This window comes from Protomyctophum bolini, assembly GCF_963924005.1.
Source record: "Protomyctophum bolini genome assembly, chromosome: 8".
Classification (NCBI taxonomy): Eukaryota; Metazoa; Chordata; class Actinopteri; order Myctophiformes; family Myctophidae; genus Protomyctophum; species Protomyctophum bolini.
The window spans coordinates 882,477-899,108 of NC_137869.1; the positions used below are offsets into that span (position 1 = coordinate 882,477).

The 16,632-nt window shown below is 41.6% G+C and overlaps 1 protein-coding gene across 3 annotated transcripts in view; it reads right to left on the minus strand.

Annotated features, from left to right (window-relative positions):
- LOC308320450 (excitatory amino acid transporter 5-like) overlaps positions 1–16,632 on the minus strand; it is a 48,023-nt gene that overhangs the window by 13,611 nt on the left and 17,780 nt on the right. For all 3 annotated transcript variants that reach the window (XM_080770868.1, XM_080770869.1, XM_080770870.1), the window contains 4 exons: positions 15,953–16,032; positions 11,450–11,665; positions 9,268–9,310; positions 822–1,029 (listed from right to left, as the gene is read on the minus strand). In XM_080770868.1, coding sequence (XP_080626994.1) covers positions 822–1,029; positions 9,268–9,310; positions 11,450–11,665; positions 15,953–16,032 — 547 coding nt within the window. The remainder of the gene's footprint in view (positions 1–821; positions 1,030–9,267; positions 9,311–11,449; positions 11,666–15,952; positions 16,033–16,632) is intronic.

The window sequence follows — 16,632 nt, forward strand, 5'->3', positions numbered from 1 at the left end:
GGCCTTCTATGTTTCGGCCCCCAAACTCTGGAATGAACTCCCTTATAACCATCTCAGAGTTGCTCCCTCTCTCCTCTCCTTCAAAACCTCACTCTAAACCCACCTCTTCAGGGATAGCTTTCCCTCCAGCTGAGGCCTCGTTTATCCTTTTATCTTTTTAACCCTGTGCTGTTGTTGTATCTGTTATGTTTTGCGTTGTTTTTTTTTCTTATTAAAGTCCGTTCCTATAGTGTTCCTATGTAAAGCACTTTGGGTAATCTTCTCCCTTCTGGCTCCAAAACTGTGGAATGCACATCCCATTGCAGTCAGAACGGCAGCCTCACTCTCAATCTTCCACCGTAGTCTGAAAACCCACCTTTTCAGACTCCATCATAAGTAGCACTTACCCCACCCCCTTAGATAGCATTTCTGTAGACTTGGATAGCATTTGATACAGACTTATAGCATGTTATGAAGACAGCACTATAATTGCATTGTATGTAGTCATAGTACAGATGTATAGCATAGTAGTATAGATGTATAGTTTATATGTATAGTTTCATTATATAGGTATTCCACTGTTACTTTCTTAGCATATGCACGTTTCATGATAAATGTTTTTATGTGATGTATTCCCTGCATGCTTTGTTGTTCTTGCTTAATGTTAATCGCTCTGGATTAAGAGCGTCTGCTAAATGCCTACATTGTAAATTGTGAATTGTTTTTTTCTTATTAAAGTCTGTTCCTAGTGTTCCTATGTAAAGCGCTTTGGGTATTTAGAAAAGCGCTATAAAAATTTGAGCTATTATAATTATTATTAGTACCAATAACACTAATCCTACCCATGGTAGCGGAGAAGATGACGATCCCCAGGACGTTCATCTGCTGACTGGTCCCGGGGTGGGTCTTGTAGAGGATGTCAGGGGGCGGAGTCAACTCCAGGTACACGGTGCGCCCGTTGGGGTCGTTGTCGTCGGGGACGATGTAGACGAAGTTGGGCGTGATGGTTTTGGCGTTGATTTTGAGGACGGGAACCAGGTCTGTTTTATACTGTTGGAAACATAAGAGACTTTGAGGACAAGGAACCAGGTCTGTTTTATACTGTTGGAAACATAAGAGACTTTGAGGACAAGGAACCAGGTCTGTTTTATACTGTTATGAAACATAAGAGACTTTGAGGACAGGAACCAGGTCTGTTTTATACTGTTATGAAACATAAGAGACTTTGAGGACAAGGAACCAGGTCTGTTTTATACTGTTATGAAACATAAGAGACTTTGAGGACAAGGAACCAGGTCTGTTTTATACTGTTATGAAACATAAGAGACTTTGAGGACAGGAACCAGGTCTGTTTTATACTGTTATGAAACATAAGAGACTTTGAGGACAGGAACCAGGTCTGTTTTATACTGTTATGAAACATAAGAGACTTTGAGGACAAGGAACCAGGTCTGTTTTATACTGTTGGAAACATAAGAGACTTTGAGAACAAGGAACCAGGTCTGTTTTATACTGTTATGAAACATAAGAGACTTTGAGGACAAGGAACCAGGTCTGTTTTATACTGTTATGAAACATAAGAGACTTTGAGGACAAGGAACCAGGTCTGTTTTATACTGTTATGAAACATAAGAGACTTTGAGGACAAGGAACCAGGTCTGTTTTATACTGTTATGAAACATAAGAGACTTTGAGGACAAGGAACCAGGTCTGTTTTATACTGTTATGAAACATAAGAGACTTTGAGGACAGGAACCAGGTCTGTTTTATACTGTTATGAAACATAAGAGACTTTGAGGACAGGAACCAGGTCTGTTTTATACTGTTATGAAACATAAGAGACTTTGAGGACAAGGAACCAGGTCTGTTTTATACTGTTATGAAATATAAGAGACTTTGAGGACAAGGAACCAGGTCTGTTTTATACTGTTATGAAACATAAGAGACTTTGAGGACAGGAACCAGGTCTGTTTTATACTGTTGGAAACATAAGAGACTTTGAGGACAAGGAACCAGGTCTGTTTTATACTGTTATGAAACATAAGAGACTTTGAGGACAAGGAACCAGGTCTGTTTTATACTGTTATGAAACATAAGAGACTTTGAGGACAAGGAACCAGGTCTGTTTTATACTGTTATGAAACATAAGAGACTTTGAGGACAGGAACCAGGTCTGTTTTATACTGTTATGAAACATAAGAGACTTTGAGGACAAGGAACCAGGTCTGTTTTATACTGTTATGAAACATAAGAGACTTTGAGGACAAGGAACCAGGTCTGTTTTATACTGTTATGAAACATAAGAGACTTTGAGGACAGGAACCAGGTCTGTTTTATACTGTTGGAAACATAAGAGACTTTGAGGACAAGGAACCAGGTCTGTTTTATACTGTTGGAAACATAAGAGACTTTGAGGACAAGGAACCAGGTCGGTTTTATACTGTTATGAAACATAAGAGACTTTGAGGACAGGAACCAGGTCTGTTTTATACTGTTATGAAACATAAGAGACTTTGAGGACAGGAACCAGGTCTGTTTTATACTGTTATGAAACATAAGAGACTTTGAGGACAAGGAACCAGGTCTGTTTTATACTGTTATGAAACATAAGAGACTTTGAGGACAAGGAACCAGGTCTGTTTTATACTGTTATGAAACATAAGAGACTTTGAGGACAAGGAACCAGGTCTGTTTTATACTGTTATGAAACATAAGAGACTTTGAGGACAAGGAACCAGGTCTGTTTTATACTGTTATGAAACATAAGAGACTTTGAGGACAGGAACCAGGTCTGTTTTATACTGTTATGAAACATAAGAGACTTTGAGGACAAGGAACCAGGTCTGTTTTATACTGTTATGAAACATAAGAGACTTTGAGGACAAGGAACCAGGTCTGTTTTATACTGTTATGAAACATAAGAGACTTTGAGGACAGGAACCAGGTCTGTTTTATACTGTTATGAAACATAAGAGACTTTGAGGACAGGAACCAGGTCTGTTTTATACTGTTATGAAACATAAGAGACTTTGAGGACAGGAACCAGGTCTGTTTTATACTGTTATGAAACATAAGAGACTTTGAGGACAAGGAACCAGGTCTGTTTTATACTGTTATGAAACATAAGAGACTTTGAGGACAAGGAACCAGGTCTGTTTTATACTGTTATGAAACATAAGAGACTTTGAGGACAAGGAACCAGGTCTGTTTTATACTGTTATGAAACATAAGAGACTTTGAGGACAAGGAACCAGGTCTGTTTTATACTGTTATGAAACATAAGAGACTTTGAGGACAAGGAACCAGGTCTGTTTTATACTGTTATGAAACATAAGAGACTTTGAGGACAAGGAACCAGGTCTGTTTTATACTGTTATGAAACATAAGAGACTTTGAGGACAGGAACCAGGTCTGTTTTATACTGTTATGAAACATAAGAGACTTTGAGGACAAGGAACCAGGTCTGTTTTATACTGTTATGAAACATAAGAGACTTTGAGGACAGGAACCAGGTCTGTTTTATACTGTTATGAAACATAAGAGACTTTGAGGACAGGAACCAGGTCTGTTTTATACTGTTATGAAACATAAGAGACTTTGAGGACAGGAACCAGGTCTGTTTTATACTGTTGGAAACATAAGAGACTTTGAGGACAAGGAACCAGGTCTGTTTTATACTGTTATGAAACATAAGAGACTTTGAGGACAAGGAACCAGGTCTGTTTTATACTGTTATGAAACATAAGAGACTTTGAGGACAAGGAACCAGGTCTGTTTTATACTGTTATGAAACATAAGAGACTTTGAGGACAGGAACCAGGTCTGTTTTATACCGTTATGAAACATAAGAGACTTTGAGGACAAGGAACCAGGTCTGTTTTATACTGTTATGAAACATAAGAGACTTTGAGGACAAGGAACCAGGTCTGTTTTATACTGTTATGAAACATAAGAGACTTTGAGGACAAGGAACCAGGTCTGTTTTATACTGTTGGAAACATAAGAGACTTTGAGGACAAGGAACCAGGTCTGTTTTATACTGTTATGAAACATAAGAGACTTTGAGGACAAGGATCCAGGTCTGTTTTATACTGTTATGAAACATAAGAGACTTTGAGGACAGGAACCAGGTCTGTTTTATACTGTTATGAAACATAAGAGACTTTGAGGACAGGAACCAGGTCTGTTTTATACTGTTATGAAACATAAGAGACTTTGAGGACAAGGAACCAGGTCTGTTTTATACTGTTATGAAACATAAGAGACTTTAAAGGACAAGGAACCAGGTCTGTTTTATACTGTTATGAAACATAAGAGACTTTGAGGACAAGGAACCAGGTCTGTTTTATACTGTTATGAAACATAAGAGACTTTGAGGACAGGAACCAGGTCTGTTTTATACTGTTGGAAACATAAGAGACTTTGAGGACAAGGAACCAGGTCTGTTTTATACTGTTATGAAACATAAGAGACTTTGAGGACAGGAACCAGGTCTGTTTTATACTGTTATGAAACATAAGAGACTTTGAGGACAAGGAACCAGGTCTGTTTTATACTGTTATGAAACATAAGAGACTTTGAGGACAAGGAACCAGGTCTGTTTTATACTGTTATGAAACATAAGAGACTTTGAGGACAAGGAACCAGGTCTGTTTTATACTGTTATGGAACATAAGAGACTTTGAGGACAAGGAACCAGGTCTGTTTTATACTGTTATGAAACATAAGAGACTTTGAGGACAAGGAACCAGGTCTGTTTTATACTGTTATGAAACATAAGAGACTTTGAGGACAAGGAACCAGGTCTGTTTTATACTGTTATGAAACATAAGAGACTTTGAGGACAAGGAACCAGGTCTGTTTTATACTGTTATGAAACATAAGAGACTTTGAGGACAGGAACCAGGTCTGTTTTATACTGTTATGAAACATAAGAGACTTTGAGGACAAGGAACCAGGTCTGTTTTATACTGTTATGAAACATAAGAGACTTTGAGGACAGGAACCAGGTCTGTTTTATACTGTTATGAAACATAAGAGACTTTGAGGACAAGGAACCAGGTCTGTTTTATACTGTTATGAAACATAAGAGACTTTGAGGACAGGAACCAGGTCTGTTTTATACTGTTATGAAACATAAGAGACTTTGAGGACAGGAACCAGGTCTGTTTTATACTGTTATGAAACATAAGAGACTTTGAGGACAAGGAACCAGGTCTGTTTTATACTGTTATGAAACATAAGAGACTTTGAGGACAAGGAACCAGGTCTGTTTTATACTGTTATGAAACATAAGAGACTTTGAGGACAAGGAACCAGGTCTGTTTTATACTGTTATGAAACATAAGAGACTTTGAGGACAAGGAACCAGGTCTGTTTTATACTGTTATGAAACATAAGAGACTTTGAGGACAAGGAACCAGGTCTGTTTTATACTGTTATGAAACATAAGAGACTTTGAGGACGGGAACCAGGTCTGTTTTATACTGTTATGAAACATAAGAGACTTTGAGGACAGGAACCAGGTCTGTTTTATACTGTTATGAAACATAAGAGACTTTGAGGACAGGAACCAGGTCTGTTTTATACTGTTGGAAACATAAGAGACTTTGAGGACGGGAACCAGGTCTGTTTTATACTGTTATGAAACATAAGAGACTTTGAGGACAGGAACCAGGTCTGTTTTATACTGTTATGAAACATAAGAGACTTTGAGGACAGGAACCAGGTCTGTTTTATACTGTTATGAAACATAAGAGACTTTGAGGACAAGGAACCAGGTCTGTTTTATACTGTTATGAAACATAAGAGACTTTGAGGACAGGAACCAGGTCTGTTTTATACTGTTATGAAACATAAGAGACTTTGAGGACAGGAACCAGGTCTGTTTTATACTGTTATGAAACATAAGAGACTTTGAGGACAAGGAACCAGGTCTGTTTTATACTGTTATGAAACATAAGAGACTTTGAGGACAAGGAACCAGGTCTGTTTTATACTGTTATGAAACATAAGAGACTTTGAGGACAAGGAACCAGGTCTGTTTTATACTGTTATGAAACATAAGAGACTTTGAGGACAAGGAACCAGGTCTGTTTTATACTGTTATGAAACATAAGAGACTTTGAGGACAAGGAACCAGGTCTGTTTTATACTGTTATGAAACATAAGAGACTTTGAGGACGGGAACCAGGTCTGTTTTATACTGTTATGAAACATAAGAGACTTTGAGGACAGGAACCAGGTCTGTTTTATACTGTTGGAAACATAAGAGACTTTGAGGACAAGGAACCAGGTCTGTTTTATACTGTTATGAAACATAAGAGACTTTGAGGACAGGAACCAGGTCTGTTTTATACTGTTATGAAACATAAGAGACTTTGAGGACAGGAACCAGGTCTGTTTTATACTGTTATGAAACATAAGAGACTTTGAGGACAGGAACCAGGTCTGTTTTATACTGTTATGAAACATAAGAGACTTTGAGGACAGGAACCAGGTCTGTTTTATACTGTTATGAAACATAAGAGACTTTGAGGACAAGGAACCAGGTCTGTTTTATACTGTTATGAAACATAAGAGACTTTGAGGACAAGGAACCAGGTCTGTTTTATACTGTTATGAAACATAAGAGACTTTGAGGACAAGGAACCAGGTCTGTTTTATACTGTTATGAAACATAAGAGACTTTGAGGACAAGGAACCAGGTCTGTTTTATACTGTTATGAAACATAAGAGACTTTGAGGACAGGAACCAGGTCTGTTTTATACTGTTATGAAACATAAGAGACTTTGAGGACAGGAACCAGGTCTGTTTTATACTGTTATGAAACATAAGAGACTTTGAGGACAAGGAACCAGGTCTGTTTTATACTGTTATGAAACATAAGAGACTTTGAGGACAGGAACCAGGTCTGTTTTATACTGTTGGAAACATAAGAGACTTTGAGGACAAGGAACCAGGTCTGTTTTATACTGTTATGAAACATAAGAGACTTTGAGGACAAGGAACCAGGTCTGTTTTATACTGTTATGAAACATAAGAGACTTTGAGGACAAGGAACCAGGTCTGTTTCATACTGTTATGAAACATAAGAGACTTTGAGGACGGGAACCAGGTCTGTTTTATACTGTTATGAAACATAAGAGACTTTGAGGACGGGAACCAGGTCTGTTTTATACTGTTATGAAACATAAGAGACTTTGAGGACAAGGAACCAGGTCTGTTTTATACTGTTATGAAACATAAGAGACTTTGAGGACAAGGAACCAGGTCTGTTTTATACTGTTATGAAACATAAGAGACTTTGAGGACGGGAACCAGGTCTGTTTTATACTGTTATGAAACATAAGAGACTTTGAGGACAGGAACCAGGTCTGTTTTATACTGTTATGAAACATAAGAGACTTTGAGGACAAGGAACCAGGTCTGTTTTATACTGTTATGAAACATAAGAGACTTTGAGGACAGGAACCAGGTCTGTTTTATACTGTTGGAAACATAAGAGACTTTGAGGACAAGGAACCAGGTCTGTTTTATACTGTTGGAAACATAAGAGACTTTGAGGACAAGGAACCAGGTCTGTTTTATACTGTTATGAAACATAAGAGACTTTGAGGACAAGGAACCAGGTCTGTTTTATACTGTTGGAAACATAAGAGACTTTGAGGACAAGGAACCAGGTCTGTTTTATACTGTTATGAAACATAAGAGACTTTGAGGACAAGGAACCAGGTCTGTTTTATACTGTTATGAAACATAAGAGACTTTGAGGACAAGGAACCAGGTCTGTTTTATACTGTTATGAAACATAAGAGACTTTGAGGACAGGAACCAGGTCTGTTTTATACTGTTATGAAACATAAGAGACTTTGAGGACAGGAACCAGGTCTGTTTTATACTGTTATGAAACATAAGAGACTTTGAGGACAAGGAACCAGCTCTGTTTTATACTGTTATGAAACATAAGAGACTTTGAGGACAAGGAACCAGGTCTGTTTTATACTGTTATGAAACATAAGAGACTTTGAGGACAGGAACCAGGTCTGTTTTATACTGTTGGAAACATAAGAGACTTTGAGGACAGGAACCAGGTCTGTTTTATACTGTTATGAAACATAAGAGACTTTGAGGACAGGAACCAGGTCTGTTTTATACTGTTATGAAACATAAGAGACTTTGAGGACCAGGAACCAGGTCTGTTTTATACTGTTGGAAACATAAGAGACTTTGAGGACAGGAACCAGGTCTGTTTTATACTGTTGGAAACATAAGAGACTTTGAGGACAGGAACCAGGTCTGTTTTATACTGTTATGAAACATAAGAGACTTTGAGGACAAGGAACCAGGTCTGTTTTATACTGTTATGAAACATAAGAGACTTTGAGGACAAGGAACCAGGTCTGTTTTATACTGTTATGAAACATAAGAGACTTTGAGGACAAGGAACCAGGTCTGTTTTATACTGTTATGAAACATAAGAGACTTTGAGGACAGGAACCAGGTCTGTTTTATACTGTTATGAAACATAAGAGACTTTGAGGACAAGGAACCAGGTCTGTTTTATACTGTTATGAAACATAAGAGACTTTGAGGACAGGAACCAGGTCTGTTTTATACTGTTGGAAACATAAGAGACTTTGAGGACAAGGAACCAGGTCTGTTTTATACTGTTATGAAACATAAGAGACTTTGAGGACAAGGAACCAGGTCTGTTTTATACTGTTATGAAACATAAGAGACTTTGAGGACAGGAACCAGGTCTGTTTTATACTGTTGGAAACATAAGAGACTTTGAGGACAAGGAACCAGGTCTGTTTTATACTGTTATGAAACATAAGAGACTTTGAGGACAAGGAACCAGGTCTGTTTTATACTGTTATGAAACATAAGAGACTTTGAGGACAAGGAACCAGGTCTGTTTTATACTGTTATGAAACATAAGAGACTTTGAGGACAAGGAACCAGGTCTGTTTTATACTGTTATGAAACATAAGAGACTTTGAGGACAGGAACCAGGTCTGTTTTATACTGTTGGAAACATAAGAGACTTTGAGGACAAGGAACCAGGTCTGTTTTATACTGTTGGAAACATAAGAGACTTTAAGGACAAGGCGATCTTTAGCTGAATGAACAGAACGTTCCGATGTTAAGGAGCTCAATAGAACAAATCCACACTGACTCAAAACAAATGTGGGGCTACACTGGATAGCAAACCCAGACCTAAATCACACGATGGTGAAGAGCGCAATCTAACGTAATTCAGTAAGGTAGTATTGTGAGCTTACCTGCTGAAATGTAGCTTCTATCAGATTGGATGGAATCATGTTCCTATGGAAAAAATAATGGGAAAGAAATGTTACTGTGGGCAGTTCAGAAACCTGTCTACCAGTAGCCTGTTACTGTGGGCAGTTCAGAAACCTGTCTACCAGTAGCATGGGCACCATTTAATTTAGGGTAGGCTACATGATCCTGTCGGGAGCGGATGATATCGTTACGTCATGTTGTAGTATTGTTTTGTAGTCATCAGGATGATACCATTACGTCATGTTGTAGTATTGTTTTGTAGTCATCAGGATGATATCGTTACGTCATGTTGTAGTATTGTTTTGTAGTCATCAGGATGATATCGTTACGTCATGTTGTAGTATTGTTTTGTAGTCATCAGGATGATATCGTTACGTCATGTTGTAGTATTGTTTTGTAGTCATCAGGATGATATCGTTACGTCATGTTGTAGTATTGTTTTGTAGTCATCAGGATGATATCGTTACGTCATGTTGTAGTATTGTTTTGTAGTCATCAGGATGATATGGTTACGTCATGTTGTAGTATTGTTTTGTAGTCATCAGGATGATATCGTTACGTCATGTTGTAGTATTGTTTTGTAGTCATCAGGATGATATCGTTACGTCATGCTGTAGTATTGTTTTGTAGTCATCAGGATGATATCGTTACGTCATGTTGTAGTATTGTTTTGTAGTCATCAGGATGATATCGTTACGTCATGTTGTAGTATTGTTTTGTAGTCATCAGGATGATATCGTTACGTCATGTTGTAGTATTGTTTTGTAGTCATCAGGATGATATCGTTACGTCATGTTGTAGTCATTGTTTTGTAGTCATCAGGATGATATCGTTACGTCATGTTGTAGTATTGTTTTGTAGTCATCAGGATGATATCGTTACGTCATGTTGTAGTGTTGTTTTGTAGTCATCAGGATGATATCGTTACGTCATGTTGTAGTATTGTTTTGTAGTCGACAGGCAGGAACAACAGGCGGCAACTTCCTTTTCCCTCAAACCGATTTTTCTCAATAAAAGCTACAGGCTACGAGAGCTTTTATTGAGAAAGATCGGTTCTATCGTATTTAACAACACACCATGAGCCGGCACGCGATCAACGTGACATCACACCTCTCTGATCTACTGATCCAATGAGATCCGTGAAACACGAGACCTCTAAACCAATGAGATCTCTAAAAATACACTAATCACCTGATCAGCCTGATTAGCAGACTGTGTGTGTGTGTGTGTGTGTGTGTGTGTGTGTGTGTGTGTGTGTGTGTGTGCATTTGTGTGTGAGCGTCTACGTCTATGTGTGTGTGTTTATTTAAGTGTGTATCTGACCTAATCAGGTGGAGCAGTCAGTCAGTGCGTGCGTTGCGTTGCGTGCGTACCTAATCAGGTCGAGCAGTCAGTCAGTGCGTGCGTTGCGTTGCGTGCGTACCTAATCAGGTCGAGCAGTCAGTCAGTGCGTGCGTTGCGTTGCGTGTGTACCTAATCAGGTCGAGCAGTCAGTCACGGCCAAGCTACACCGGGCTTTTCTCCTGCGTTTACTCTAAACGCGCGGACCGTGCGTGCGTAAGCCAAATGCCCTGCAGGCCACATCCATCTGTCAGACGCGCGGAAGGACCTTCCGGGACGATATATAGATACGCGCGCATGGGGGCATTATACGCACGCAAAGACATTAGAACCGATCCTATTTTTAGAGCACGCGTCGGACGGCCCGCGGTATCCGTGTGTCTGCTGTAGGACGGCCTGCGGTATCCGTGTGTCTGCTGTAGCCTGGTATCATTGACATGTATTGGTCCTATCCAAATGCACTGTATACGCGCGCAGTAAACGCGCGCAGTAAACGCATACGCACGAGCGCAAAATTGCCTGGGGTAGCTTGGCCGTCAGTGTGTGTGCGTGCGTTGCGTTGCGTTGCGCTGCGTACCTGATCAGGTCGAGCAGTCAGTCAGTGTGTGTGTGCGTGCGTGCGTGCGCTGCGTACCTGATCAGGTCGAGCAGTCAGTCAGTGTGTGTGTGTGTGCGTTGCGTTGCGTACCTGATCAGGTCGAGCAGTCAGTCAGTCAGTGTGTGTGTGTGTGTGTGTGTGTGTGTGCGTTGCGTACCTGATCAGGTCGAGCAGTCAGTGTGTGTGTGTGTGTGTGTGTGTGTGTGTGCGCGTGCGTTGCATACCTGATCAGGTCGAGCAGAGCGTCGGCGGACGTCATCACCGGTCCTCCTCCCAGGCGGTTCCCGTCAGACTCGGTGCCGACGCCCGGCCGGATGATGATGACGAGGACGATGCCGACCATCACGGCGATGAAGGTGGTCCACAGGTAGTAGGTGACGGTGAGGACGCCCATGCGGCAACACGCCTTGGACTCCATGGAGGACAGACCGGACATCAGACTGAGACACAGAGACACAGAGACACAGAGACATGACTCTATGGACCACAGGCCTGACATCAGACTGAGACACAGAGACACAGAGACACAGAGACACAGAGACACAGAGACATGACTCTATGGACCACAGGCCTGACATCAGACTGAGACACAGAGACACAGAGACACAGAGACATGACTCCATGGAGGACAGACCGGACATCAGACTGAGACACAGAGACACAGAGACACAGAGACACAGAGACACAGAGACACAGAGACATGACTCTATGGAGGACAGGCCGGACATCAGACTGAGACACAGAGACACAGAGACACAGAGACACAGAGACACAGAGACATGACTCTATGGACCACAGGCCTGACATCAGACTGAGACACAGAGACACAGAGACATGACTCCATGGAGGACAGACCGGACATCAGACTGAGACACAGAGACACAGAGACACAGAGACACAGAGACACAGAGACATGACTCTATGGAGGACAGACCTGACATCAGACTGAGACACAGAGACACAGAGACACAGAGACATGACTTTATGGACCACAGGCCTGACATCAGACTGAGACACAGAGACACAGAGACACAGAGACATGACTTTATGGACCACAGGCCTGACATCAGACTGAGACACAGAGACACAGAGACACAGAGACACAGAGACACAGGGACACAGAGACATGACTCCATGGAGGACAGGCCTGACATCAGACTGAGACACAGAGACACAGAGACACAGAGACACAGAGACATGACTCCATGGAGGACAGACCGGACATCAGACTGAGACACAGAGACACAGAGACACAGAGACACAGAGACACAGAGACACAGAGACACAGAGACATGACTCCATGGAGGACAGACCGGACATCAGACTGAGACACAGAGACACAGGGACACAGAGACACAGAGACACAGAGACATGACTCTATGGAGGACAGGCCTGACATCAGACTGAGACACAGAGACACAGAGACACAGAGACACAGAGACATGACTCCATGGAGGACAGGCCGGACATCAGACTGAGACACAGAGACACAGAGACACAGAGACATGACTCTATGGAGGACAGGCCTGACATCAGACTGAGACACAGAGACACAGAGACACAGAGACATGACTCTATGGAGGACAGGCCTGACATCAGACTGAGACACAGAGACACAGAGACACAGAGACATGACTCCATGGAGGACAGGCCGGACATCAGACTGAGACACAGAGACACAGAGACACAGAGACACACAGAGACATGACTCTATGGAGGACAGGCCTGACATCAGACTGCATGACACAGAGACACAGAGACATGACTCTATGGACCACAGGCCTGACATTAACCCATTTTGACCTGAGATCAGATTCTTCTACATCCTGACGGTTTTCTGAAAAAGCTAATGTTTCTATGGCAGTCGTTCTTCGATTTAAAATAAATAGCAGACCTATAAGCTCGTAGTGGCGCGCTATGGGGGGTCCTTGGAACAACATATTTTCAGATGGGGGTCGGTGGCCAAATACAGATATTTTTTGGGGTCCTTGACATGAAATATTGAGCACCACTGAAAGAAACATGGGTATTTCAGAAAACTTTTAAATTTCGATGTCAGGCCTAAATGGGTTAAACTGGAGATATGGAGGATTACAGAGCGGACATTAAACTGGAGATATGGAGGATTACAGAGCGGACATTAAACTGGAGATATGGAGGGTTACAGAGCGGACATTAAACTGGAGATATGGAGGGTTACAGAGCGGACATTAAACTGGAGATATGGAGGATTACAGAGCGGACATTAAACTGGAGATATGGAGGGTTACAGAGCGGACATTAAACTGGAGGTATGGAGGGTTACAGAGCGGACATTAAACTGGAGATATGGAGGGTTACAGAGCGGACATTAAACTGGAGATATGGAGGGTTACAGAGCGGACATTAAACTGGAGATATGGAGGGTTACAGAGCGGACATTAAACTGGAGATATGGAGGATTACAGAGCGGACATTAAACTGGAGATATGGAGGGTTACAGAGCGGACATTAAACTGGAGATATGGAGGATTACAGAGCGGACATTAAACTGGAGATATGGAGGGTTACAGAGCGGACATTAAACTGGAGATATGGAGGATTACAGAGCGGACATTAAACTGGAGATATGGAGGATTACAGAGCGGACATTAAACTGGAGATATGGAGGATTACAGAGCGGACATTAAACTGGAGATATGGAGGATTACAGAGCGGACATTAAACTGGAGATATGGAGGTTTACAGAGCGGACATTAAACTGGAGATATGGAGGGTTACAGAACGGACATTAAACTGGAGATATGGAGGATTAGAGAGCGGACATTAAACTGGAGATATGGAGGGTTACAGAGCGGACATTAAACTGGAGATATGGAGGATTACAGAGCGGACATTAAACTGGAGATATGGAGGGTTACAGAGCGGACATTAAACTGGAGATATGGAGGATTACAGAGCGGACATTAAACTGGAGATATGGAGGATTACAGAGCGGACATTAAACTGGAGATATTGAGGATTACAGAGCGGACATTAAACTGGAGATATGGAGGGTTACAGAGCGGACATTAAACTGGAGATATGGAGGGTTACAGAGCGGACATTAAACTGGAGATATGGAGGATTACAGAGCGGACATTAAACTGGAGATATGGAGGATTACAGAGCGGACATTAAACTGGAGAAATGGAGGGTTACAGAGCGGACATTAAACTGGAGATATGGAGGGTTACAGAGCGGACATTAAACTGGAGATATGGAGGGTTACAGAGCGGACATTAAACTGGAGATATGGAGGGTTACAGAGCGGACATTAAAATGGAGATATGGAGGGTTACAGAGCGGACATTAAACTGGAGATATGGAGGGTTACAGAGCGGACATTAAACTGGAGATATGGAGGGTTACAGAGCGGACATTAAACTGGAGATATGGAGGATTACAGAGCGGACATTAAACTGGAGATATGGAGGGTTACAGAGCGGACATTAAACTGGAGATATGGAGGGTTACAGAGCGGACATTAAACTGGAGATATGGAGGGTTACAGAGCGGACATTAAACTGGAGATATGGAGGATTACAGAGCGGACATTAAACTGGAGATATGGAGGATTACAGAGCGGACATTAAACTGGAGAAATGGAGGATTACAGAGCGGACATTAAACTGGAGATATGGAGGATTACAGAGCGGACATTAAACTGGAGATATGGAGGGTTACAGAGCGGACATTAAACTGGAGATATGGAGGGTTACAGAGCGGACATTAAACTGGAGATATGGAGGGTTACAGAGCGGACATTAAACTGGAGATATGGAGGGTTACAGAGCGGACATTAAACTGGAGATATGGAGGGTTACAGAGCGGACATTAAACTGGAGATATGGAGGGTTACAGAGCGGACATTAAACTGGAGATATGGAGGGTTACAGAGCGGACATTAAACTGGAGATATGGAGGGTTACAGAGCGGACATTAAACTGGACGTACACTCAGAAATATTAAAAACCTTTCACTCAACACTCAGCCGCTCTATGAAAACAAGCTCAAAGCCCTTTAAGCCATTTAAACATAACAGTAGAATGGGCTATTTGGAAAACAACAGATCTACAAGCTCACACTGCTTGGCTGTTTTTAACCCCCAATGGGCAGGGTTTTTACTGTGGGCATTTTGTTTGTCTTTACAGTTTGACATTAAATTACAATCTCTGAGTTATAGTTATGCTTTGAACATTATCTGGTATGAATCTGTCCCACCGTGCCTTGTTTGCAAACTGTTAATAAAGTATCAATCAATCAATCAATCAATCAATCAACCAATCACACGCTGTGAGCTTGAAGTTAGTAGGAAGTAGTTGAAGGTAAAAATAAATACTATAATGGAATTGAATAATTGCGAACGCAGTGATTGCAAACTATGAGACCTAGCAGATCATGTCTGTCTGTCTGTCTGTGTGTGTGTCTGTGTGTCTGTCTGTCCCGCTTTTGTGCCCATATATGGAGCTGAGTGATTTGTTTGTGATTGATGCATGCAAGTGTCTGTCCCGCTGTTACGTCACCATGACTCAGCCATAACCATATAAGGAGTCCCAAAAGCAGCTATACGTCCAAAACCCAAATATGTACGAGCTGCGTTCGCTTCCCGCGTTTGCGCGTCTTACTGGTTATATGATGCATGTGATCATCTCTTTGGAGAGAATCAGAATGATACGTGATGTCACAGACAGGAAGTGACATCATACCTGGACGTGATGAGAGGCAGGATGAGCATCTTCAACATCCTCATCAACAGTTCTCCAGGAAACGAGAAGTAGATCTTAGCCTAGAGACAGGAAACAGGAAGTAGATATTAGCATGGAGACAGGAAACAGGAAGTAGATATTAGCATGGCGACAGGAAACAGGAAGTATATATTAGCATGGAGACAGGAAACAGGAAGAAGATAGTAGCATGGAGACAGGAAACAGGAAGTTTCACAGGGTGCTGTTTCCTTTGTCTTTAGTCTGACACAGCGTGCTGTTTCCTGTGTCTTTAGTCTGACGCAGCGTGCTGTTTCCTGTGTCTTTAGTCTCACGCAGCGTGCTGTTTCCTGTCCCTGCCGTTGGGGGACATTGATCCTCTGGTAGACATCGTTTGCCGACATTTGGTGTTCATGAACTGATTGTTAACAATCCGTCATTCATAACGACCTATTATTCACGTGAAATAACAGACACTTAGGTTGACTAGAGGTTCACAGTGACAGACCACACTGAGGACCCTTTCCCACCGGTCGGTTCCCAATGGGAACTCGTTCATGGACGAAGAACTACAAATAACTGAAACTGGTGGAAAAAGGGTCCTGAGTGGTGAGGTTCAGAGGTCACACCGTCCCACAGACACTACAGCTGTTTCTATAGCAACCAGAGAAAACAGCGTGTTC